Consider the following 26,503-nt stretch of genomic DNA (forward strand, 5'->3'; position numbering starts at 1 on the left):
GCTCTTGAGTTCGTCGGTGAACCATGGGGCCTTCTTGCTGCCGGGTCTGCTGGGCGGGGTCCTCAGTGGGGCGAGTTCGTCCGCGCAGTTGTTGATCCACTTCGTGAGGTTGTCGGCGGCCTGGCTGGGGTTCGCTGAGCTGGCGGGGGGGGGTGCTGGCTCAGGGAAGCGGCGAGCTGGTCGGCTGTGATCTTGTTCCAGCTTCTTCGAGCAACCGGTTGCTGGTGGTGGTGGATCGTCGTTCTTCTGAAGGTGAAGTGGACGCAGCTGTGGTCCGTCCAGTGGAGTCCAGTGGCGTGGCTGAAGGCGATGTCTTTGCTGGATGAGAAGACGGCGTCGAGTGTGTGTCCGGCGAGGTGGGTGGGGGTGGACACCAGTTGCTTGAGTCCGAGGTTGGCGAGGTTGTCGAGCAGGGTGATTTACGCACTTTTTAGTGAGGCACCGGAAGTGTCCCCGGTCATGGTATCTTTTTGTTAATTAAAATTTAAAGGTGACTTATTGGTAATCAGGCGAATTAATCTATTTTATGAGCTGCTGAGCCCCCCTTTTTTTCGTACCTATCCCCCCCCTTCTTCATACCTATCCGGTGCTTGGATTAGGGCGAAATATTTATAGATTGGCCTTGTGATAAAAGAGATGGATTGCATTGGTTTTTATCTAGGGTTTTATGGGCGCAGCCAGTTTTCCAAGAGCCTGTCTCTCCGGGTGCATCTGTAAACGTACACTGGCGCAGGGCTGTGCAAGGAGGGGGCATGTCTCTGTTAAGCATTAGTGGTTATAATGGGCCCCAAGATCATGTGTGTGTATTGTTCTTTGTTCTCAGCATGCGGCATGCAACGTGCTCCTCCTTTATTCCTCCAGAAATCTGGACTCCACCCTTTCTCTAGAGACTTCTTTTTATTCTTACTTTGGGTTCCTTTTATTGGTTGGTGGGTGTTTTCCCTAGGTTTGATGCAATTCGCCACCCCATTTATCCGAGGCAAAGGGGGTCGGAGCGTTGTTTCATAACCCCCCAAGTACCCTTGATCCAGCCATCTTGTGGTGCCTGAGGTCGGGCCTACTGATTTCTCCGGATGGTGCGCGTGAGGCCTGGTGCGCGTTGCCAGCTGTCCGGCTTGACATCAGTGGGGAGCTCCACCAGCACGGAGCCATGATGGACACTAGGACTCCCCTCTCCTTCGGACCATGTCGTGCTTCCTTTCAATGCATTTGGATCAGCAGTTTCTGGCTTGCGGCTAGGGACCCTAACGAGCGGGCATGCTGCTGTCGCTGTTGTGCAGGGGACTAGACCTATTTCGTGTCCTTAGAACTAAAAGTTTCCTTCACTATAGCTAGGGCTTTTCTCATTCATATTGACTTTCTCAAATTCACATTCAAAATAATTGGTGCTATTTTTTTGTATTGTATTTATGTATGATAAAGTACTCTTAATAAAAATCGACTGAAGGTAAAAAAAAAACGAAAATGTGTGCAGTCTTTCCTGCTTCTACAATATTTAGCTCGAATAAGAAAAATACAGGCTTCGACAGATGGTGTGCTCCCACTGCACAGGGGTTGGTAGCGCATTCTATAAGTTGGCAGAGCTGTTGTCATTGCCAATGCTTGATGGCCAGTGCCCTTTCTGTGTCTTCCATCCGAACGTACTGCTTTAACATCGGAGCGGAAGCGGAAGTACGATGCGGAAGAGGAAGTACCGTAGCCGTGAGCCCTTCAAAGCGCGAGTGCTTGAGCATTGAAGCGGAAGTGCAGTGACTGTGTGCCCGCGAGCGAGGGGTCTCCGGAAGTGCTGCTGCGACTGGACAGGAAGTGCGTAGACTTGGTATCGCGTCACTGGTAGAGCGGGGAAGGAAGCTCGGTTCCATTTTGTTGGGTGTTTTTGGGGTGCGGGGGCGGCGAGTGAGCGGGCGGTGGCCCTCTGAGGCCCCCTCTGGTGGGGTGGTTAACCATGGAGCCTTCTTATGGCATCCTTCAAGGCCCCCCCACACCCGTGGGCCCAGGGCTTCGCATAGCGCCTTGCACACGCACCGTTCCACGAGGCGCTGCCAGTGAGGGGGAGAGGTGGAGCCCACGGCGGAGGCAGGGCCGGGCTCTTCGAGCCATGCACGAGCCGCGCCTTGGGACTGGGTTGTGTTTGCAAAGCATGCAGCAAACATCTATTTATTTGATGCAGCGCGGACTTTACACGAAGGTGTCAGAGCGCTTCACAACAGGAACAGACCTGATACATGAGAACATTACAAGTGAACAAATTACAAAAGCAAACGTAAAGTTACATAAGGCAAAAGTGACAAATGTGAGGAAACTCAATACAAGAGGAGCAAACGGTGCATTACAGGAGGAAAAAGTGACGTGTGCAGTTTTTTTTTAATTTTTTTTTATTTTTCTGATCAGCTGGTGGTGGGGGTTTAGGGTAGCAGCGCCGGGATACTCTGAGTAGCTGAGCGCTTTAGAAATGCAGCATAACATAACAGGTTACAAAAGAGTATCAAACACAGGTACAAGGATAATACTGCGATAAATTGCAGAACACACTGGGAAGGCACTTCCATAGTCATTGAGAATAGAATTTTCTATACTGGAAGGTCTTCCTTCAGATAATAGAGAGGGCGTGAATTAAATTTGGAAGTGGATATGGACCTATGACGCACGAAAGCTTTCACATCAGAGGATGTCACTGCATTGGAAAGGCTTTATTGCAAGTGATGCACTGAGGAACATGCCTGTCTCCTATCTGAGCAAGCCCGCCCTCATATGCACACAATTTGTTGCCTAGATTTGTATTCGGCACTGAGTAACATTATACGTAATTAAATAAAATATTGGAGGTTTTTCAGCAGCGCACATCCTCAACTCTCACATGTGATGAGGAGCGGAAAGAAGACTCAAAAAAGAGAAATCATTCTTTGCATGAGATCGCTCCACTTGGCCAATGATTGATCCCAGTTCCTTGATTTCTCCCTAAGCGATTTTGCCTCGATATTGGTATCTTTTTCCTATTCAAATGAATCCCTTGCCTTTCATTGCGACCAATATTATTAGAGCTCTAATAACATCCAGAAACCACTTTTGTATGGCGCAAAGCAAACCTATCCTGAGGACATATAAGCACTTCACAACACACAGGCTATATACACTTATTTTGTGAGCACAGGGACATTTGGACAGGTTCACAGGTTGTTGACACAGCAAACACAACAAGATGATGGACAACGTGCTGAAACTTTTCAAACACTCACCCACAGTCAAGAGATATGTGTTTATTCCATCGTGTTTTTGCTCACCATGCCACCCCAGTATGGACCCACCCATATGCAAATCAGTCCTTTCCTGGTTCTCATGGGAACAGTCCAGCCCGAACTGCCAAGCCAGATCCTCAGTGGACTGGAAACTAGCATCAGTGCATAATCCTATATCAGCCAGTCTAGCTTAAATACATTGGCACATCGAGCAAATGACCCACATCAGCATACCCTTCCACTTTGGGTTTGCTTGTCCCACTTAATTTGTAAAACTTTTCGGGTCACGCCTCCAATCTGTGGAATGGGCTCTCCAATTCCATCTGCCTGGAACCTAACCATCTCCTCTTTAGGAAGATGCTGAAGACCTTCTTCTTTCTCTCTCCATGAGTAGTGGTATTATTCTCTAGTTCCTAAAGCGCTGGGATGCCCTCGGGTAGCCATGCGCTATAGAAATCCGTATTCATTCATTCATTAACTGTGACATGAGGATCTCGCCTGTCGGGGAACGATTTGCTGTCAGTCTAGGCTGCCTCGTCTCAAAGCGCTGCAACCATGCTGGGACCCGTCCTGCTTTCTCACCTTCTGCATGCTGGTGAGCGGTAGTCGACACAGTTCACCCTACCTAGTCTGTCTACCATGGTTCTATAGCAATTCCTGAGGTCTGCAAACTCTTCTCTCGGATCGCGACCCCTTGTTGCGAGTATCTTGTAGTATATGATCAAGTAATTAAACAGTCTCGCCCCCACTGGTCTCTGGGATGACCCAGGAGCGTGCAGCCTGCCCAGAACTCTGAGTCCACTCTACAGAGAAGAAGGTGGTTTGTTGATCATCAAGAACAGTGTAGCCAGTCCTCCAAGAAGAGGTCCAAATTGGGGCCCTGTGCACCACCAGGGAGCTCTGTTATCAATGTCCGGCATGGGGAGCATGTGATCACTTTGTGTGAGGTGAATGCAGAGTTCTTATTGGCTTAGTGTTTCTAACTACATGTGGCATCTGACTTTATGGTGTTTTAGAACGTATGTCTTTGGCCAAACATGTTTGATTGGGGCCAATCTCGTCGGATCTTTATATAGTGTAACTACCTATCTATGGCATCGATCATTGTTTTCCCTGTTTGCGCGTTTGTCTTCGGGCTAAGTGTAACTCCACCTCTAACCTATTAATCGGTAGGCTTGGGTTTGGGTCTGACAACATATTTCTGACTGGGTAGATGGGTAGCTCATCTCAGGTGAATTCAATCGTTCAAGTTCATGGATTTATATAGCGCACTACTCACCCAGAGGGTCTCAAGGCGCTTGGGGAAGGGGGGTTCAATTTTTGTCGAATAGCCAGGTTTTAAGTTCTTTTCTGAAGGAGATGGGGTTTTGAGTAAGGCGGAGGTGAGTGGGGAGTGAGTTCCAGGTCTTGGCCGCCAGGAAGGAGAAGGATCTGCCACCCATGGTAGATTTTCGGATGCGCGGGACTGCGGCGAGGGCTTGATTGGACGATCTGAGTTGGCGGGTGGGTGTGTAGAAGGACAGTCGAGTGTTGAGGCATTCGGGTCCAAGTTTGTAGAGGACCTTGTGTGCGTGGGTGAGAAGAGCGGAATGTAATTCTCTTGTTGACGGGGAGCCAGTGGAGGTCTTTTAGGTGTCCGGTGATGTGATCTTGGCGAGGGATGTCCAATATGAGTCTCGCTGATGCGTTTTGGATGCGTAGGAGTTTTTTCTGTAACTTTGCTGTGATTCCGGCGTAGAGTGTGTTACCATAATCCAGTCGACTCGTGACCAGTGCGTGGGTGACAGTCTTTCTTGTTTCGAGGGGGATCCAGCGGAAGATCTTTTTGAGAATACGAAGTACGTTGAAGCAGGAGGATGAGACTGCGTTGACTTGTCTGGACATCGAGAGAGAGGAGTCTAGTATGAAGCCCAGGTTGCGTGCGTGGTCTGTGGGTGTGGGTGCTGTGCCCAGAGCGGAAGGCCACCAATAGTCGTCCCAGGCAGAGGGGGAAGATCCTAGGATGAGCACCTCTGTTTTGTCTGAGTTGAGTTTTAGGCGGCTGTGTTTCATCCATTCGGCTACTTCTTTCATGCCTTTGTGAAGATTGGTTTTGGCGGTGTTAGGGACATTGGTGAGGTAAAGGATCAACTGGGTGTCGTCGGCATAGGAGATGATGTTAAGGTTGTGTTGACGCGCGATGGAGGCGAATGGACTCATGTAAACGTTGAAGAGGGTGGGACTGAGTGATGATCCTTGTGGTACTCCACAGATGACTTCAGTGGCCTCTGAGTTGAATGGGGGAAGTCTGACTCTTTGAGTTCTCCCAGCGAGGAATGAGATGATCCAGTTCAAGGCTTTTCCTTGTATGCCGATGTTGCTGAGGCATTGTATAAGGGTGCTGTGGCAGACTGTGTCGAAAGCGGCGGAGAGGTCGAGTAGAATGAGGGCCACTGTTTCTCCGTTATCCAATGATACAAGTTTGTTATTACGTGTAGATATAACATGTGGTCATTAATGCCATATTTACTAACATTCTCATTATTATGTGTACATTTGTCATAGCATACAATAAAATTATTTCAACTGGTATTGACGTTGTGCTTGCATATATTATGCCATACATTGACATTGCATGCACCGATATTACAATTCCCCCTTCTAGTAAAATTTTCAATTACATCATTTTTCTTATGTCATGACTGTTACATTATTCAAGGCTGTGTGTGTTTCTATAATGTCTGCTATCCTTTTTCTAGGTATTTGCATTCTATCTTTTTTTGAGGACTGCGTTTTTACAGGAGGAAACCCCATTTGTACGATCCCACACAACATTGGTACAAAAATTATAACTGTAAGCAATGACATGAACAGTTTGGACACCCAAAGTGGGAGCAAGGAAAAATTTCTTTGAAACCAGTCCTGCTCAGGGTCACCTCTATCCTTCATGTCGGCTTCTATACGATGCAGTGCTTGGATGGCAAGATCAAGAATTCAGTTTTCGAGATCATTTCCAGGAATAAACGTACAACAGAAAGCACCAATCTTAGCCCACACCCCACCTTCCATTGCGGCCATGAAGTCCAGCACATACAGATGTTGCCTCACCATGAGGCAGATGGCTCTTAGTTCTTCCTTATTCGCGTTTTGGCCGAGCTCTGTGTCCATGAACATCTTCAGCATTTCCCACCTGGACATCTGTAACCAGCGGGCGTTCACCTTTGATTGCAAGGTGAAGGAGGGTATGGACCTTCCTGTGTTTACTTGAGTTTCAGAAAAGTCAGCATTCTACTGGAATTTTCTGGTACTGGGCGCAGCCAAATGAACAGTAGTTCTTCAAGTCTGATGCAACAGAGTTTTCTTCTGTAGCGGATGTCAGGACAACTCGGACAAATCTTCTCCAGGGATGACCTGGGTTGGGTGTGTATTGTCATGAGGGCGCAGTGACCCCACCATCCGAGAACAAGCTCGGTATAGGCAAGCTCACCACGCTGCAAGTACATATCCATCAACGTGGAGGCGACCCATTGCAGGTCGTGTATATAAAGTATTGCTTCACATTTGTCACTTGAACCAAGTAGTATGGTTCCTTTGCCCCAAAAACACAAAGAATACAGTGCAAGTTTCTGTTCAGTTAGAGTTTTCCCCTTTCTTTCCAACAATATATAGCTATTAATCTTGTTATCCCAGATTCCCTGGCATTATGCGTCTGTGCTGCAGTTTGACCCCCTCCTGTGGTACTCATTTACCCTAGCATCGCCGGGGTGAATAGCCCTGCACTGGAATTCCATATCATGGGCCCATTTGTCATTAAAAAAGGCAGCCCCAAATAGGTTACGGGCCAACCAGGCACCACAGACCGAGACAGGAGTGGGCGCATTTGTGCAGTTTTCTTTCTACCTCCAAGAACCTCTTTGCTACGAAGTCTCGGGCCAAACAATGTTCTCCCTAATAGTGCCTCTTCTGTGCATCCTGTCCAGCCTGGTTTGAATGTCGCTAGGAAAGGTACAGTGCTGTGGGATTGGCCTCGTATCGGGAGATGATTCCTACTGCTCTATGGGAAACTACTCTATTGGGTTGTTTCTTGGCACTAATCCTACATAGGTACAGGTGGAGGGGACAGTTTGCTTTCTTTGTGGCTATCTCTTGAGATAAGTAAAGCCTGTCTGCGCCTACGGTGTGTGGTATCAGTAAACCTATGTAGCACAACCTGTTCATGAGCGGTCATGTGCTGATACCAGGTGTTATGTAAGAGTGCGCTGTTCAGTGCATGTGGAATGCTAGCTTTTGGTGCAGTGCAAATGTAACTGAGGTGAGAGGTCCCTATGGAAGCATTTCAAGAATGTCGAGGTAGGTTCAATGAAACTAGACAGACTTCTGACTCCGCAGGGGCGCCAGAGCACCCCTGCTAAATGGAGAGTGCACGAGAATATATAAATACGTAACTTGGGAAACATTTGTATGTCTTGGGATGCTCTTCAGGATAGATGTCTGTCGTCTGGGAGCCCAGGGGTGTCTGGCCTTGGACAGTGCAAATAGAGTCTATTTATAAAAATAATCCGTAAAGTCAACATGCAGTCTGTGCTCTGGAGAGATTGGCCTTGTTGAAGTTCTTTTTGGCACTTTGGTGGAAGGGGTGGCGGGCTGCTGTAACAATGGTGCTCGTACGGCTGAGTTGCAGACCTGTTGAATAAGAGCTGTGGGTAATATGTTAGCTTGGAAAAACAACATTATTGTTTTCGGAAAATTCCTGTGCTGTCTTCTTAGGGGTACTCTCAATAGCTACACTGCATGAAAGTTTATAGTGGGATAATGGAAGAAGGTGTTGGCACTTTTTAGGGAAGGATGAGTTTAAGTTGTTTTAGTGTTTTTTTGTGAGAACTTTGTTCCCACCTCTCCTTGCTATGGCAGGAGAGTAGTTTTCTTTGCAGGCTACTTCTGTTAAATGTATGTGTGTGTTTTATTGGTGCGGGGGTGTCCTTTTGCCCTGCATGGGCTGTGTGCAATATGAGGGGAAGAAGATGCATGATCAATTTTAGAGGTTTTGTGGGTAATGGCGATGTTTCTGTTGTCACTTGCATGTCCTTCTGGTTTCTGCACATGGCGTGTAATGATGTTCTCCCTAACGGAGTTGGTTGATTGGGTTACACACTCTTTCTGGAAGGTTGTTTTTTTTTGGGCTTCTTTGTACGGGTTGTGTAAGGCGTTCACCTATGGTTTTGTACAATGCTGCTTCCAGCGTAGCATACTGGAGATAGCTGGGGAGTTGTTTGTGGCCCCTATATGGCTTTGCAGGGAGTGACTGGGATTGTGCTTGGTTGCTGTATTCTTGACGGGAATTGGGTGTGTGGTTGGGACTAGTCATGATTAGCCTGATGACGTAATGCTAATGGATTCTATAGATTTTCCCTATGGACTGGGTGCCATGTGCTTGCTTCTGAGTTTTGAAGACTTCCTCATCCTTTCTGTGAGAAACATGGCACCTGACACTGGAGTGTTGGCCTAGTTTTGGAACGGTAATGGGTCCTCCATTTGGTGGAAACCCTGGGGCTTGTGAGTTTTATATAGCTCGCCTAAAGCTGGACTTGAATGATTGGACTTGAGTGCTGGTCTTTATGCGGCAGCTGGGGGCCTCCCTGCACCCTCGTTGGCCTGTTGCCTCCTCCTCCTGCTTTCCCCCCTAAGGGGTGAGGCCAGCCAACCACTCCCTCCGGGGTATCAACAGCAGAGGGAGGCCCAGGCCCCTGCAGGCACCTAGATGGCAAACACTACCATGAATTCCCAACCAATATTGTACTGCGGCCCTTAAACTAGGTTGCGGGTGCAGGTAAGGAAATGTGTCTGGAAGCGGTATAAAGGTGATATGTCAGTTGGGGTGTGGTTTTGGTCATACTGCGTGTCTGAATTCTGTGATTGTGCAAGGGCAATGCCACCCCAGACACTTACCCCTCCCTGCCGTGGCTGTGTCCCGGTCCTTTGCTGTGCTCCCTCTCTGCTGTGGCAGTTGCCATGTGCTTTTCCAACCACACAGCCCCTGCTGCTTAGGTGGGGAGGGCAATTGCCTGATTCTATCTACTTAAAGTGATAAAGAAAATCCTGCCTTTTATTCCAGAAAATAGTAGAAATATCTTAGTTACATCCTTAGTTCTCTCCAAGCTAGATTATTGCAACAGGCTCTATTTAAGCATGCCTGAGAAGCACCTATGTAAGCTTCAGATGATCCAGAATGCTGCTCCAAGGATGCTGTTAGGGATCCCTAAGTTTCAATTAATAGGAAAGCAGCTTCAAAATCTTCATTTACTTTTAGTCGAAAGACGTATCCATTTCAAAGCTTTATTAATTATTAATAAAGTGCTCCTTGGTATCGCCCCTCAGTTTCTGAGGCGATCGTTGAAATGGTACTCCCCAAGTAGATGCCTCCGTTCGGAAAGAGCGAAATTGATGCTTTCCCCAGGTTTCACAAAGCCAACTAGGGTGGCAGAAATTTCACAGTGGGGGACCACAACATTTTGGAACATACTTCCTAGTTCCATTAGGATTCTCTCTTACCCGACGGCCTTCAGGAAGGCTCTCAAAACTTGGTTATTCAATAAATAGGGAGCTCAGTTTAGTCAGGACTGCTAGCGCCAAGACACTGTTTGGTATTCCTGCGCTCTAAAAATCTTAAAAATAACATTTACCTTAAGGCTCATTGTACAATTCATTTGCGTTGATCTGGGCTTGGTTTTGGGGGTGGGTATTCGGTGGGGGCTGTTCTGGGTCTATTTCTTTCTGCTCGTGTTATGTTTTCAGGTGGTATTGGTTGGCCTGTGACCCATTCTGTGACAATAGTTGCACTCTTTGAGACCTGGCTGTAGCCATCTTACGCGACCTCTGCTGCTAGGACTGGGTGGATCCCCCTTCTGTTCAGGAGGCGGAGCTCCCTTCAAGACTGGCGCCATTTGCACATTTGTGGCCACCGTGGCACCCTCGAGGGCAGTCATTTAAAATTTTTGTTGATCCAATTTGGCAGTGTCTCTTTGAATTGCTCCAGCTTTTCCCTGTCCTTCTGTCTTTTCAGGTAATAATGTAATATTTAGGCCTATATTTCTCTCCAGGGTGTGATGTCTAGACCGACTACATAATTGAGTCCAGTTTGTATCTCAGGCGGTAGTCCCTTTTTGAGGATGTTGTAGAAGAATGCGACCTGGGGACCCCTGTCGGTCCATGGCTGTCCTGTCTCTTGTTCTCATATTCCTTCAATCTATCTAGGAAATTAGTCACATTCTTCCCAGGCTTCATGCTTTCTGCCATCATTCCTCCTGCGTCTGCGCTCAGGAAACATCTCTCAGGGCCATCTGTATCTGGTATCTAAATGAGTTGAATGTGGCCCCATCATTCTCTGTGTTGATCAGAGTGACTGTGGGGATACGGGGTCGGGAAAACACCAAGTCAATCTGCTCCCCTATGAGGCTGCTGAGCAAACTTTTGATGTAATCGATAGCTAAGTTGATTCTCTCCGTGTTTATCTCAAAACATAAGATCCACTTACCTGCCCGTCCATCAATGTGGGGAATTTGTTCCTGAGCCCTTTTTTGTTTATCTATTCCCATGGCATATAGATGGTTCCTGACACACCCTATTGTAACGGTGGACATATTTTGGTGTGGAGCATCTCCGTTGGTTTCTCTCTGACGTAGAGCTCCCATCTTCTGAGATATTCCTCATGTAGGGGAATTTCCATCGTGGATCTTTCCCTTTGTGCCAGATGCAGTCTTCTGCAACAGCCATGTTTTTTGGTTCAAAGGATCCCTTCTCCTGCCAAGGTCTTCCTTTTGGTCCAGTAGGCTAGCAGAGGGCAAAATGGTTGCACGAAGGCCACGCCTTCTTCTCTGGACACTATCTCTGTAGGGGTCAGTTTGCCTGACCGGCTCATTCGGGGGAGTGGTGGACATCCTCGTTGTCACTCTCCTTGTGCATGGGTAAAGGTGCTATTCTACTCTTCCCATGTCTTAATTGTGTTTCTGTTAGGCTGTCCTGATTTCTTAGTTCCTTTTCTGCCCCTCTCCTACGCCAATGACTGGGTGGGTATGGATTTCTGTTTGGGGACTCTCTTCCGAGTCTTCCCCTGGCTCATCTTCATGTGGAGCCCAGGCCATAGCTCCGGCTTCCTACGGGGTTGGGTGCGTTGTTCTCAGTTCCTGTTAAGCTTCCCAGACGAGAGCACTCTCTCTATTGTCCACTTGCACCGACACTCATTATTTTGCATACATCTGTCATAGTCTACATAATTTTTACTGGTATTGACATGTGTGCATATATCATGGCTCCTGTTGACATCAATTAACCGATAACGTGGGGATCATCTTCCTGGATGACGAATTCTACGTGAAATGAAATGAAAAAGAAATTTATAGAGCGCAAAACATTCACCCAAAGGTGTCAAGGCGCTAGCTCATCAATCATGACTAACTGGACAGTCCAGAAACACATCAAAGGTTAAACAGCCAGGTCTTCAACACCATCCCGAAGGCCAATAGGTGAGTTTCTTTTTTCAGCCTAAGTGGTAGAGAGTTCCACGATTTGGTTGTATCGACCAGAAAACTCCTTCCACCCCGGAACACTTTTTGAACCTGGGAACAATCCGATTATGGGCATGAGTTGAGCGTAGATGGCGAGCAGGATTGTAAGGTTGTAGATTCTGTTTTAAAAAGCTAGGCCCTATGTCATGCGTAGCCTTAAAATTAATGCAAAGAGCCTTAAACTTGATTAGTCTCTTCAGTGGCAGCCAGTGTAATTCTTTGAGCTCCGGTGAAACATATTTATGTTGTGGAATGTTCAGCAAGAGACGTGCAGCAGCGTTTTGCACAATTTGCTGTTTGGATAAGCACTTCTTTCGCAGGTTGATGAAAAGCCCATTACAGTAATCTGCTCTAGATAGAACAAGAGCTGAGACCACTAGTTTCTGCAGCTCAGCCGGAATGAATGGGAGATTCCTTCTCAGTAGTTTTAATGTGTAGAAGGAAAGGGATGTAACCTGATTAACGTGGCTTTCGAAAGAGCATGGAGTCAAATGTGACTCCCACGTTTTTCACCTTATTCATAGGAGTCGGTAATGGGCCCAGCTACAAAGGCCACACAGCAGGGGACCAAAAATGAGTATGGCCACCAAAGAGTAAGACCTTGATCTTACTAGAGTTTAGTTTCAAGCTCTGATGAAGACCTGATGAAGACAAGTGTGAAACTGTGCAGCAGTGTCAGCAGGCGAGCCTGTTACAGAGACTCCAATCTGGGTGTTGTCAGCATATGAAAAAGCCAAGAAACCCAGGGACCTGATTAACCCAGCCAGCGGTGCAACATAGATATTAACAAGCATTGGAAATGCAATAGGTCTCGCATTAGGAAAGTTTGAGCGATTGGTATTGTAAATGACACTTTTTTTTATTTATGTGTTGGTTTTGAAAATAGCAAAATTAATAGCTTTGTCAGTTACAATGTCAATAGTTTTAACTTTCGCAAATGTGACAACTATAGCATTTGTAATGCAATGTGTGTTGTATTTACGTGACTTAGATGTATTGATATTACAAATAACAATGGCTTTTAATTTTGTATATAATTAATACTTAAATAAAATGTATTGTAATTTATAATGGCAATAGCTTAAACGTTTGTAAATAACTTTTGTGAAGATTATGTTCAGTGTATTTTATTGTGACGAAAATTCAAGAACATTGAACATAGATGTGGTGGTGGTGGATGTGGTGGATGTGGGGGTGGATGTGGATGTGGTGGTGGATGTGGTGGATGTGGTGGTGGAAGTGATGGTGGGTGTGGTGGATGTGGTGGTGGATGCGGTGTTGGATGAGGTGGTGGATGCAGTGTTGGATGAGGTGGTGGATGTGGGGGTGGTGGTGGATGTGGTGGTGGTGGATGTGGTGGTGGTGGATGCGGTGGTGGTGGATGTGGTGGTGGTGGATGCGGTGGTGGTGGTGCATGCGGTGGTGGAAGTGATGGTGGATGTGTTGGATGTGTTGGATGTGGTGGTGGATGTGGTGGTGGATGCGGTGGATGTGGTGGTGGTGGGTGTGGTGGATGTGGTGGTGGATGTGGTGGTGGTGGATGTGGCGGTGGATGTCATGGTGGATGTGGATGTCATGGTGGATGTGGATGTCATGGTGGATGTGGTGGTGATGGATGTGGTGGTGATGGATGTGGTGGTGATGGATGCAGTGGTGGTGAATGCGGTGGTGGTGGATGCGGTGGTGGTGGTGGATGCGGTGGTGGTGGTGGATGCGGTGGTGGTGGTGGATGCGGTGGTGGTGGTGGATGCGGTGGTGGTGGTGGATGCGGTGGTGGTGGTGGATGCGGTGGTGGTGGAAGTGGTGGTGGATGTGTTGGATGTGGTGGTGGATGTGGTGGTGTTGGGTGTGGTGGATGCGGTGGTGGTGCATGTGGTGGATGTGGATGTGGTGGATATGGTTGTGGATGTGGCGGTGGATGTGGCAGTGGATGTGGTGGTGGATGTGGTGGTGGATGTGGATGTGGTGGTGGATGTGGAGGTGATGGTGGAGGTGGTGGTGGATGTGGTGGTGGATGCAGTGGAGGTGGATGCGGTGGATGTGGTGGTGGTGGATGCGGTGGTGGTGGTGGAAGTAGTGGTGGATGTGTTGGATGTGGTGGTGGTGGATGTGGTGGTGGTGGATGCGGTGGTGGTGGATGCGGTGGTGGTGGATGCGGTGGTGGTGGATGCGGTGTTGGATGCGGTGTTGGATGCGGTGTTGGATGTGGTGTTGGATGTGGTGTTGGATGTGGTGTTGGATGTGGTGTTGGATGTGGTGTTGGATGTGGTGTTGGATGTGGTGTTGGATGTGGTGTTGGATGTGGTGTTGGATGTGGTGTTGGATGTGGTGTTGGATGTGGTGTTGGATGTGGTGTTGGATGTGGTGTTGGATGTGGTGGTGGAAGTGGTGTTGGATGTGTTGGTGGTGGTGGATGTGGTGGTGGTGGTGGATGTGGTGGTGGTGGATGTGGTGGTGGTGGATGTGGTGGTGGATGTGGTGGTGGTGGATGTGATGGTGGATGTGGTGGTGATGGTGGATGCGGTGGTGATGGTGGATGCGGTGGTGATGGAAGTGATGGTGGTGGGTGTGGTGGATGTAGTAGTGGTGGTGGATGTAGTGGTGGTGGATGCGGTGGTGGATGAGGTGGTGGTGGATGTGGTGGTGGTGGTGGTGGATGTGGTGGTGGATGTGGTGGTGGTGGATGTGGTGGTGGTGGATGTGGTGGTGGTGGATGTGGTGGTGGTGGATGCGGTGGATGTGGTGGTGGTGGTGGTGGTGGATGTGATGGTGGTGGTGGTGGTGGTGGATGTGATGGTGGATGTGGGGGTGATGGTGGATGCGGTGGTGGATGTGGTGGTGGATGAGGTGGTGGTGGATGAGGTGGTGGTGGATGAGGTGGTGGTGGATGTGGTGGTGGTGGATGTGGTGGTGGTGGTGGTGGATGTGGTGGTGGTGGATGTGGTGGTGGTGGATGTGGTGGTGGTGGATGTGGTGGTGGTGGATGTGGTGGTGGTGGATGTGGTGGTGGTGGATGTGGTGGAAGTGGTGGATGCGGTGGAAGTGGTGGATGCGGTGGTGGTGGTGGTGGTGGTGGATGTGATGGTGGATGTGGGGGTGATGGTGGGTGTGGTGGTGCATGTGGTGGTGGTAGATGCGGTGGTGGTGGATGTGGCGGTGGATGTCATGGTGGATGTGGAGGTGATGGTGGATGTGGTGGGGGTGGTGGATGTGGTGGTGGTGGTGGATGTGGTGGTGATGGTGGGTGTGGTGGTGGATGTGGTGAAAGTGGTGGTGGATGTGGTGGTGGAAGTGATGGTGGTGGGTGTGGTGGATGAGGTGGTGGATGTGGTGGTGGAGTGGGGCTACTTATTTTTCCTCCTCAAGATAGGTGGGCCAAAGGTGTTATATGTGCCAATTGAGGTAGCTCAATATTCGTGATTCCCTTCATGAGTTCCCAAACTTGGCCCCAACAAAACCCACAGGGATATTGCACCTCCTTTAAAAAGACCCCTATTGGATTAGTCAAACTTTGCAAAATACACTGCAGTGTAAGTTAGAGCACTGAAACAATTCCTGAGATTTGCCAGGAGCTACCGAATACCAGGGGGGTCCAGATAAAACGAAAGGTTTGAGATATTAATTGAACAAATTCTGACTATTTCGTACTGCCAGGGGCAACCTGCAGTAAAATCTGCCAGAAACGAGGTATCCACCCAGTTATTCCCCAAAATGTTCAGACATTTTCGAAATATTGTGGCAATAGTTGCCTGTACGGTTAATACCCAGCTGCATATTTATCTATACATTTGTAGACTTTTTTTTTAACATCATTGCCTTTTAAGTGTGGACTAATGAATGAGGAACAACATTGAATAACAATTGCATCATATTTTGCGTATTTCCGTTTGGTTCCCACCAGCCCTATGCTCTCAATACCCGGCCACAATGTAAAGAGGAAATCCCCCATCTCTGATTCCGTATTACCGCAGCGCACTTTGGAAAAGTAACGAAGAGCTGCCGTGAAGGTGCCACTCACGCTTACTCTTCATTCACGTCTCAGCGACGCTGTTAATGGGGCCGAAAGAAAGCAGTACGCATCTTACACCTGACGCATTATTGTTGGGGCGAGATACACAAATGCCAACATGTAGTGTTGCTGTGTAGAGAGGAGGGACTTTGCTCACGTTCTTGCTCTCTTTATGGCACATGCCTGGGTAAGCTCTTTATTGAAATGCCAGTTGCACGTGCCTTATTGGTGATTTTATTTAAAATATTTATTATAGTATATTTACTACAAGACAGAGCCCGCAAAGCTGATCGGTGTATGCAGAGACAAAAGCCATGGTATGCTGAGGAAAGTTGTTACTCTGCCCCTGCTTGGCTTTGTCTCGCCTGCCCTGTGATGCCTCACCACCCCCTTCCGTGAATTTGAAGCGGCCAACACTGTCTTGATGAAAGACCAGGGAGGTAGAGACCGGGGAAAGGGAGTGTGTTGTGTGTGGGGGAGGAGCGAAGGCGAGGTCCTGCCCTTTATAAATCAGCGTGCAACCACTAGATCGGACACACTTGTGTCTTTGCACATACATCGCATATCCACACACCTTGCCCAGCAGACTGTTCAAGAAACTTAGAGCTCACCAGGAACACATTTGCATTGGAGGGAGGAGAAATGCGACACTGCGGGCAGGGGAGGGGGCGGAGCGGGTAAAAAAAAAACAAGACGGAGGGAAGGCAGAGAAGGGGAGGGGGGAGGAGAAATGCGACACGGCGGGCAGGGGAGGGGGCGGAGCGGGGAGAGGGTGTGAAAGCAGCAGGGGCCTGGAGTGCGGCTGAGGGAACAGACGGCGATTTGGTGATGTGCACGCGCATTTTAGGTCAATGCGCTTGCGCATTGACCTAAAAGCCATGGGCACAGCACCAAATCGCCCAGTTAGGTAAAGTTTGTTTAAAGCCCTATAGTCTCGCTTCTCTATCAATGCGCATGCGCATTGATAGGTCACGAGACCTAAAAAGGGTTGGGCTCAATGAAGAGCCCTGTGGCACTCCGCATGGCAAAGTAAAGTTCGGCGACATGAACTCATCAAGAGCCACAAATTGCTCCCGGCCAGAAAGGAATGATTCAACTAAAGCAAACGCTTTCCCTTTAATACCAAACCCCCTCAAGACTTTCAACAATTTTTGATGGTTCATTGTATCAAATGCAGCAGAGGTCAAGCAGCAAAAGTGCTGCATTGCCTCCTACATCAACTATCTGCCTAATTTGGATGCTGTGATCAGGGCCAGTTCGGTGCCATTATGCTTTCTAAAGCGGTACAAAAGGGGGTGGTAATGGATGGAGCATCTGAACCAATCAAACACTCACACCCAGTCAAAAGATCTGGGTTTAATCCATCACCGTTCTTTAGCCCACTCTGCCACCCCAGTTCAGACATGGCCATATGCAAATCAGTCTGACCCTGTGCCTCATGGGAACAGTGCAGCCCGAACTGCCAAGCCATGCCTTCCCTGGACCGGAAACAAGGTTCCAAGGACTGGTTTCTGGCATTCCAGCCGTCTGCAGCACTGCTTGCTTGAATCCAGTGGCAAAGTGAGCAAGGGACTCACGTCTGAGCATACTCTGCCTCACTTATGGCGGCCAAAAGCAGTACAAAAGGGGCTGGTAATGGACGGAGCATCTGAACCAATCAAACACTCGCAGTTAGGGCTGGACTGTTCCCATGAGGCACAGTCAGACTGATTTGCATATGGCCATGTCTGAACTGGGGTGGTGTGGAGTGCAAAAAAACGATGGATTTAGGCCCAGATCTCTGTACTGGGGTGAATGTATGACATTGTTCTGCATTCTGTCCATCAACTGTGGTTTTTGCATGATGCTTTCTAAAGGCAAACTGAGTAGCATCCAGTAAAGCATGCTTCTCAATATATTCAGATATAACACCACTCATGGCTTTTTCCGCCATCTCTGTAGGCAAAGGGAGTCTGGAGATTGGGTGGTAGTTGTTATGATCCGCCCCTTCTAAATTTGGTTTCTTCAGAAGGGGGAGAAGAGATGCCAGTTTCCAACTGGTGGGGTATATACCAGAGGTGAACATTTGGTTAAAAATCTGAGAAAAATGCCAGTTAAATAGTTCCGGTAGAAGACGGAGGACAGGGGTCCATTGGGGATCCAGATCTTGTGGAACGCAAAATGTTAATGGTCTCCTCCGTAGTCAGTGACTGGAAAACAGATATTTCAGGGGAGTCACTGACAGCACAAATCAACCTAGTGAGCGCTGCCTGCTTCCACATCCTACTTTGCATCAAAAAATCTTCAGGTGGCTGTCACAGAACTCCAGATGTACTATCAAGCAAGAACTCATCAATAGTAGGATGGACTACGGCAACCCACTCATAATAATAATCCACATTTGTAAAGCGCAAACATATCACCCCTAAGGGTGTCAAGGGACTGGAGATTAAGTGAGCTATTACCCAGACTCACATGCTGAGCTGACCTGCCCTGCTGCTGGCGCCGGTTATCAAACCGTGAGCACCTCAGAAGCTCCTTACACTCATGTACAAGGCCATACACAACAACTGCATACACTAATATCAGCCTGACAGACACCTACTCTCACTTGCACACATCCCATCCCCGCATTCACTAGAGCAGAACAGGAGGTAGTTTGACTACATACATCGCACAGAAACATGAACAGCCTTCCAGGGCTCATCAGAGCCTCCTCCTCACTACTTGAGCTCCGCAAGAAGCTAAAGACCTGCCTTGTCAAATTACTCTGAGGACACACCTACCCACCTGCTCAAGCGCCTGGATACCCACACGGGTGATTAGTGCACTATACAAATAAACATAACATGAATCCACAGAGCTGCCCATGAGTAAGGCGTGATTATCCAGTTTCATAGAGGGTCACTGCAGGCCTGGCCTCCTCGAAGTGACCTGCCAGTGCTCCAGTGTGGTCCTTGGACAAGACCCGCCCCACCTGCAGAAGATATCCCAGAAGCTCTCACTTCCACCCGCTCCAAGCCTTAGACATAACTTCCCCCAATCGGCAACAGACTTGTTCATGCTAAATAGGCAGAACTTTGGATAGGACTGCCAACTTCCAATAAAAGTAAACACTGGAATAGTCCAAAGTTACTCACCAATGGCTGAACAAGAAGTAGGTGAAAGGCAAAAACCAAGTCTGGACACCCACACACACTGTTCCCTAAAATCCACACTCTGAGATATGGGTGTGACAAAATACCTTACTAGGGCACTAAAAAATCTGAGGCCATGAGCAAAATCTCAAAGTTGTTCAAGAAATGTAAAGACATTTCTAACCCAGACTGAGTACAAAAATGTGAAGGTCTAAAATATATGATTGTTTAAATATTGTGAAATTAAAATATATGATTGTTTAAATATTGTGAAATATAATACTTGATGTATCACCCCCTCCTCCACATAATTTGCAGATCGCCTTTGCTCCTAAACTTGGCTTGTGATATATAAATGCAAAAATGATGGGATGGAATGCTTCTTAGAAGAATTAGGTGGATACAAAATGTTGGCTTTACCATTTCTGTAGGTTGGGTTGTCTCAAACATTCCACTGTGGGTGTCTTTAGCAGAGGCCCATCATTTGTAGGGGCGTCCTCTCATATTCCAGACATAACACCTATTTCAAGTCACGTGACTGGTGGCATTAGTGGGGCGTCTGGCTCTTGGTGGGGACATGTGGGGCGTGGGAGGGCTCTGTCCAGACTCCTGCCTCCTCTCCAGACTCGTTTTTATTGGGTACAAATAAAAACAATTCTAGCTGACGCGACAAGAATTTTCAATCTCGGCATACCCCGGAAATACAAACCCCAGTATAGTATGCACCAAACACTATCAGTCCACTCTAATATATATTCCGGAGTGACCACATCACTTCCTCTTTCTTTGCATTAAACTTTAACACATTCCACAAACTTGACCGTTGAACACTGGACCACCGATTACTTCAGCGGCGTGGATCCCAACTTGAACACAGAATAGCATCCTCAGAACCAGAGTCGGTGTCACCATGCCTTATGTCCGCCTGTTCTGTCCTTCTTTCAAAGAGAGTCGTCCTGATCGTTCAAGTCTGTTTTCCTTGATCTCCTATAAAAAGAATAGTGGTCGTAATATGCCATTCATGAACACTGTGCATTTCATAACATTCACAATTAAACATCTCCAAATATCAACGGGTGAGAGAAACTCAAATCGTCACCATAATTTACACATGAAACATTCCATTTACAATAAACCTGTTATCATATGAAAACCATCATCATGTTATCTGGGTGGGATAATCCTCGCCTCCTTGTCCTTAATAGAATTAAAAATTCTTGTCGCGTCAGCTAGAATTATTTTTATTCTATGTCCGTCCACGGAGGCTCAGATTATGCTAGTTTAAAGTTGTTCCATAACCATCGAAGCAACATCCACAATCGGTTTATGATAAAATGCCTTAAACGTTGAATCAGAGGACCAGTCTGCCGCAGTCATAATATCCTGTAACCGAGAGCCCGCATAAAAGGCCTTAGAAGCCATTGCTCCTCTAACTGAATGACCGCCAAAAATGGCAGTATTAATACCTGCTAACCTTAGTAACCAAGTAACCCACCTGGCTAAAGTCGCTGCAGTGACTGGGCGGAAAGGTTTCTGAAGAGAAATGAACAATTGTCCTGCAACATCATTCCGGAACTCTCTAGTACATGTGGATGACCGGCTGAAATAGCTGATAGAAAATTGTTCTCTGTCCGATGTGCCATCCCTGAACTGGCAAGTTCCGAAAGGAAATTGACTATGATATGGACACCGGATCCCACGGGATCTGTCTACCGTTCAGAACACCAACTAACCCATCTACTCTAAGCTGACTCATACCGCTTGTGCGTAGCAGGTGCCCATGCCTGTGATAAGAAAAACAGAGACTCCTGTGAAACTCCCGGCACTTGCCATCGTCGCCTGAAAGTCTTCCCGCCTTGTATTACTAAGGGATGAGGCAGCCCCAGAGGGTCCTCCAGAATCTCCGGAAACGACTGTAGTCGAACCGGAAGAGCACACGACAAGGCTAGCGCCACAGGAAACCACGCTTGCGCTTTCCAACATGGAGTGACTAATATCACCTCCGCCCGCAGTCGACGGAGTTGCGCCAATACTCTCGGAATCATGGCGAAAGGTGGAAATGCATATAGAATGCCCGTCGTCCATGACTGAAGAAATGCTTCCGAGCTGATCGCCAGAGGGTCTGGTCGCCAGCTGTAGAACCGAGGAAGTTGCGCATTGAGTCTGGATGCAAAAAGATCCTTTGCACATGGGCCCCTTTTGTCGTTCAACTGATTGAACACCCTGGGATGCAGCCTCCAATCGCTGGCATCCCTCCGGAAACGGGCATTCCAATCCGCTTCCACATTGGAAGAACCCACAATGTACTCCGCCGTCACTGATATATGGTGGGACAGGCAATAATGGCAAAAGTCCTTGGCTATCTCCACCAGAAGGCGAAACCTCGTACCCCCCAGACGATCGATGTATCGTACTGCTGACACATTGTCCATCCGAAGTAAAATACAGCCAGTCGCCCGCTGCGGGGAAAGTGTCCGGATTGCAAACAAGCCCGCAAGAAGCTCCGGGCAATTGATATGAAGTTTCAGTTCCTCTCTGGACCACCGACCCCCCCCCCCCCCCCCCCCTCTCAACCCCCCATTTCCATCAAGCCACATTGGGCTCCCCAGCCCCATCTGCTGGCATCCGATTCTATAATTTCCTCCGGGCTGGCTGAGAAAATGGCTTTGCCATTTCAAGCATCCATGTGATCCAGCCACCAGCTCCTCTTGGTCCGTGCCTCATCGGAAATCGAGATCTGCTCTGCATAACTCGGACCCTTGTGTAAGTGTAGAATCTTTAAACGCTGAAGTGCTCTGTAATGTAGAACTCCTGGAAATATCGCCTGTATTGAGGCGGCCAGAAGTCCCACCAGTCTGGCCAAGGTCCTCAAGGATATAGTCTGAGAGGCAAGCACTCTCCTCAACTCTTTCTTGATAGCTACTCTCTTCCTCAAAGGTAATAGTAACTGAGCCGCAATGGAGTCTACCTGAAACCCCAAGAACTCCATCGACTGCGTTGGAGACAGAATGGACTTCTGCGCGTTGATGACAAATCCCAACCCTTGCAAGAGTTGGACCGTCCAGTTAAGATGAAGATGAACCGTGTCAATATTCTGCGCCAATATCAGAATATCGTCCAAATAAAATACGAGTCTTACCCCCTGTTCTCTCAGATACTGAACCACAGGCTTTAGCAATTTGGTGAAACACCAAGGGGCGGACGAAAAGGCCAAAGGGCAGGGCCGAAAACCCGAACCACTGGTCTTTCCATTGACACTCAACAAGTGTATGCCTTTCATTTTGAAGTGACGATGCACTACCCAGGAATTGAATTCCTTCAGATTGAGTACTAACCTGAAATCTTCGTCCTTTTTGGGAACTAGAAAGACGGTACTTACAAAACCCAGTGGGTGTGGGCAGGTGTGCACGATTGCCCCTTTTTGCAACAACGACTGAACCTCTGTGTCCATAAAATACATCTTTGCATGGGAAAAATGTAGGGGATGAGGAAACCAAACCTGATGGGGTGAGGCATAGAACTCTATCTGAAAACCTTTTACCGTCTGAAGGATACAAGGATCCTGTGTGAGACCTTCCCATACATGATGGAACAAAGCAATCCGACCTCCCACCTTGGTGTCCCCAGCTTGCGTTAAGCTTACCTGAGTAAGAACCATCTCCGGAGGAATTATTCTGTCCTCTGTAGCCTCTATGCTGTCGCCCCCTGTCCCCGCGATTGCAGGAAGGGTAGAACTTAGAGCGCTGGTCACCACCTCTGGCACGCTGCTCGGAACCTCGAGAGGTCTTGTTAAATCCACGGCCGGTTGCTTGACCCCTGTAGCGTCCAGCCCTGTTAAAAAGGCCAGTGTGAAACACTTTTTTGATAATTGCTTGAGTCTTATCCAGGGCGGAAAACGTGTTCACATACTTCCCCATCTCCTTCACGAATTTCTCCCCGAACAGCATGCCATTAGCGAGCGTGTGCAGTTCTGTATTAGCCATTTCCGCAAGTTGTGGATCAATACGCATAAGGAAGGAACTTCTCCGCTCTGCTGACAGAGCGCAGTTCGCTTTCCCTAGGAAGCGCATAGCCTGTTACGCCCACTCCAGTACCTCTGTGGGATCCGACGGGGTGTTGGAATCCTTAGCAGAAACCGCAGCATCGAAGATCTTAGGGGTCCAGTCACGTCAAGGAGTTTATCCTGACACCCCCTCCAGGCCCTGTCTAGTCCCTTAGCAACATTTTTCATAAAAGTCACCATGTTCGGGTCGATTTCTGGGGTGTCAGCCACCTTCCCCATCAATGATGGTCTGGGACATTCGGAACGCAGGGTGGCCCTGACCTCCTTCTCTAAGCCTCTCCAGAGGTTGTCTTGTACATAATATGCAACCTCGACACAAGGAACCCACTCAGTGGATCTCGGGTGTATAATGTTCCTGGGGTCAAACAAAAGGTTCTTATTGACTGGTTTATACTCAACATTGTGGGATTTGCATTTCCGCTTTTTCACTGTCTGCGAAACCTGCGATGCCTGGTCGGAGTCGGACGTGTCAGAAACGGTAGGGGACGACTCATCAGTCTCCTCCGTCTGCGTCACTGGCGCTTTACGCGCCTTCGAACTCACACCACCATGATCATGCATCACATTAGGGGCCATCCTAGCAAGGACCTCAGCCGAGGTGTGACCAGATGTCTCCCCTTGCCGAGCACCAAACTTACGCCTAATTCTTCAATGGCTTGGTAAAAGGTTGTAAAGCCTTAATTAATGCCCTGTTTACAGAGCCCTGGACGTGGGTATCCAGGGCTTAAACCAACTGCTCCTCCATCTGGTGTTCTTCGGACTCCTCATACTCTGCGTACTCATTGAATTCCACACACTGGTCATCCTCCTCGGCGTAGTGTGCCATCGTGTCTATAGGAGGTCTGAAGGAGCTTCACGGGGGGGGGAACCCTGGGGTGAATGTAGACTGGCACTAATCTGCCCCTAAAACACCAATCAACTATCCCTAAAGCAGTTTAAAAGGTTTGAGGAAATAACTGCTTGTGCCCAAAATATACATAAACATCAAAGTGGAGGGAGCCACCCCTACTCTCCCCTAAGGCAAAGCCCTAGTCTGGATTACGCTCTATTAAGCGTTCAACAGGGACCGGGGAATGTGCAGTCAGACGCCTACTCATGCGCAAAGGGCCGATTGGTAACTTTCACTCGCATTGGCTCCTCGCGCATGCGCAGCGTATGGGCATTGAGACAGGACTGCTCCCGCTCCACTGAGGCAAAACTTGCATGAGCCCATAGTGGCGCCAGAGCGCCTTTCAAAACAAAACACACCAACAACTACGGTTGCGCACTGCCCGAGACCCCGAAAGCTGAAGGGCAAATTCCGAAGTATCAAGTAGCGCGACCACGCGCGTAGACTCGCCAGCGCACTACTGTGCGATCAGATAAATACACCAATACATTCCAACAATGCCAAGCTCTGTAACAGAGACAATTGAAAAGTACTTCTCTTGCTGCTGCAGCAAAAAAAGCAAGAGGAAGTGATGTGTGTCTTTGTACTTGTATAGCGCACAGCTACCCGCAGTGGGTTTCCCGGTGCTTGTACGAATACCGCAAGGGAACCCTTCCTGGCTTTCCCTGTGAAGTGTCCACTCCTGGGCACCCCCATGGTGCAGACCAGGCATCCCTCGCGTTGTGGGGGCCGTTGTGGAGACTAAGCAAGCTATTGCCCAGAGTTGCAGCGTGGGACCCATGATCAGAATAGGCACTGAGGCTAGAATTTCCGGTCAGGGGAATTAATGAGCCCGAGACCCGCCGGGGCAGGAATCGAACCCTGGTCCCTGGCCAGAGCTCTGCATCGAGGTCTGCCTGCTCTAACCATTGAGCCACACTTCTCCACTTCTGGTGTGGTCATTCCGGACTATATATTAGAGTGGACTGATCGTGATTGGTGCATAGTATACTGGGGGTTGTACTTCCGGGGGTATGCTGAGTTTTAAAGTTGTTTATTGGCTGCTGTGTTTTGCAGTAAAGCGAAGAGAAGCATAATCTGAGCGTCCGTGGACTGACATAGAATCTGCCCCCGGTAAAACCGTGTCCAGAGTTTCCAGACTTGGTCACTTCCGGTTCAGAAACACGATCACTCATGGAAGGGTGAAGTGGGACAGCCAGCAGACATAGCCTCACAACACTTCATTTGTAAAAATGGTAAGCTCCAGGGACCTGTTATGGAGGCCAATGTAGCGCGCACCATTCTTTGTCCCTGTCAGCCCTTCCAGTGCCAGAACCACCTCAAATACTAACCTCACACTCTTACAGGTGTGACAATTCAGACGATTCTAGCCCCCAAACCCATAAGCTTGGCTCGGGTGGTGTGTATTACAGCCTTTTGAATGTATTCTGTATTACTAAACACTCTTGTGTTATGCTTGCCTCAAAAGTAGACTAACATTGCCACCATGTGGCAGCTGTCAGAAGTGCAGTTGTTGAACATTACCTCTGGATTGGCAGATTTTGTGGTGAGAGAACAAATATTGCAGCAAAAAAAACTAACAATTGTAGAATATTTGGGACAGACACAAAAAATACCGCTTGGCCTGTAAACTCTCACTGCTGGAGGCTGCCAGGTCCCATCTCTGACGTGCAGATCTGCGGGAAGGAAGCAGGTCCTGGAAGATGATGTATCTGGGGCCAGAGGGCAGATTTCAGCTTGAAAACTCCACTCTCTCTTGTCTATTGTTGAAAAGGGGCTGCGGGGACCTGAAGTGACACAGGGCAGCAGGGGTAGGGTGGCCACAAGACACAGCCCTGCAAGGTTCCCAGGGCCATGCTTGATGTGCTTCTCCAGTCCAGGTTTTTCTTTGAATTCTGGGATTTGTAGGCGTGTATAACGCATTACAAAACAAACTGCAAGACCCAGAATTCAAAGACCAAAACTAGGACTTAGAGCAGCCCTTCAAGCTTGGACCTTGGAAACTTGGCAGCCTGGAGACACGAGAGAGGGGAGAGAGGGGGCAGGGGTCCTGGCATTCTTTCCTAGAGAGGGCTTTGGGATTAAATCCGTAGCGATGTCTACAGTTTAGGTGGGCTGCTCATGTGGAAGGGATGAGAAGAAACATTGGGGACATGATCTCTCCGGTTGCAGAGGGCACAGACTGTCTGTCATGCTTTTAGAAACGCACACTTAGCACAGTTTGTAGCTCTGTGTCTGAGCAGCGTGAACTATGTGCAGGGCCTCTGTGCCCAGTGTTTGTGAGACCTGCTCCATAACCCTATGCTGGCCTTCCAGGTGTGCCCCTGGGCACTGCTGCCCCTGTGAAGACTGGCCTTCAGGCTGTGCCCTTGGGCAGTGCTGCCCCTGTGAAGACTGGTCTTCTGGGTGTACCCTTGGGCAGTGCTGCCCCTGTGAGGACTGCTTTTTGGGTGTAGCCTTGGGCAGTGCAGTCTCTTTGAAGACTGACCTTCTGGTGTACCCTTGGGCGGTGCTGCCCCTGTGAAGACTGGCCTTCAGGCTGTGCTCTTGGGCAGTGCTGCCCCTGTGAAGACTGGTCTTCAGGGTGTGCTCTTGGGCAGTGCTGGTCTGTGAAGACTGGTCTTCTGGGTGTGCCCTTGGGCAGTGCTGC

The 26,503-nt window shown here is 48.6% G+C and overlaps 1 protein-coding gene across 5 annotated transcripts in view; it reads left to right on the plus strand.

Annotated features, from left to right (window-relative positions):
* Positions 1 to 26,503, plus strand: part of LOC147736633 (glutathione S-transferase P 1-like) — a 496,543-nt gene that overhangs the window by 343,034 nt on the left and 127,006 nt on the right. The window contains exon 1 of one of the 5 annotated variants that reach the window (XM_086953404.1): positions 1,657 to 1,806. The exons of 2 other annotated variants lie outside the window; for them this stretch is intronic. In XM_086953404.1, the coding sequence (XP_086809530.1) occupies position 1,806 (1 nt within the window). In that variant the 5' untranslated portion in view covers positions 1,657 to 1,805. Of the gene's footprint in view, positions 1 to 1,656; positions 1,807 to 5,974; positions 6,458 to 26,503 lie in introns of those variants that run through there. 2 more of the 5 variants (XM_086953402.1, XM_086953401.1) reach the window with 2 other exon arrangements.

This window comes from Lissotriton vulgaris, chromosome 1_2 (assembly GCF_964263255.1).
Source record: "Lissotriton vulgaris chromosome 1_2, aLisVul1.2, whole genome shotgun sequence".
Classification (NCBI taxonomy): Eukaryota; Metazoa; Chordata; class Amphibia; order Caudata; family Salamandridae; genus Lissotriton; species Lissotriton vulgaris.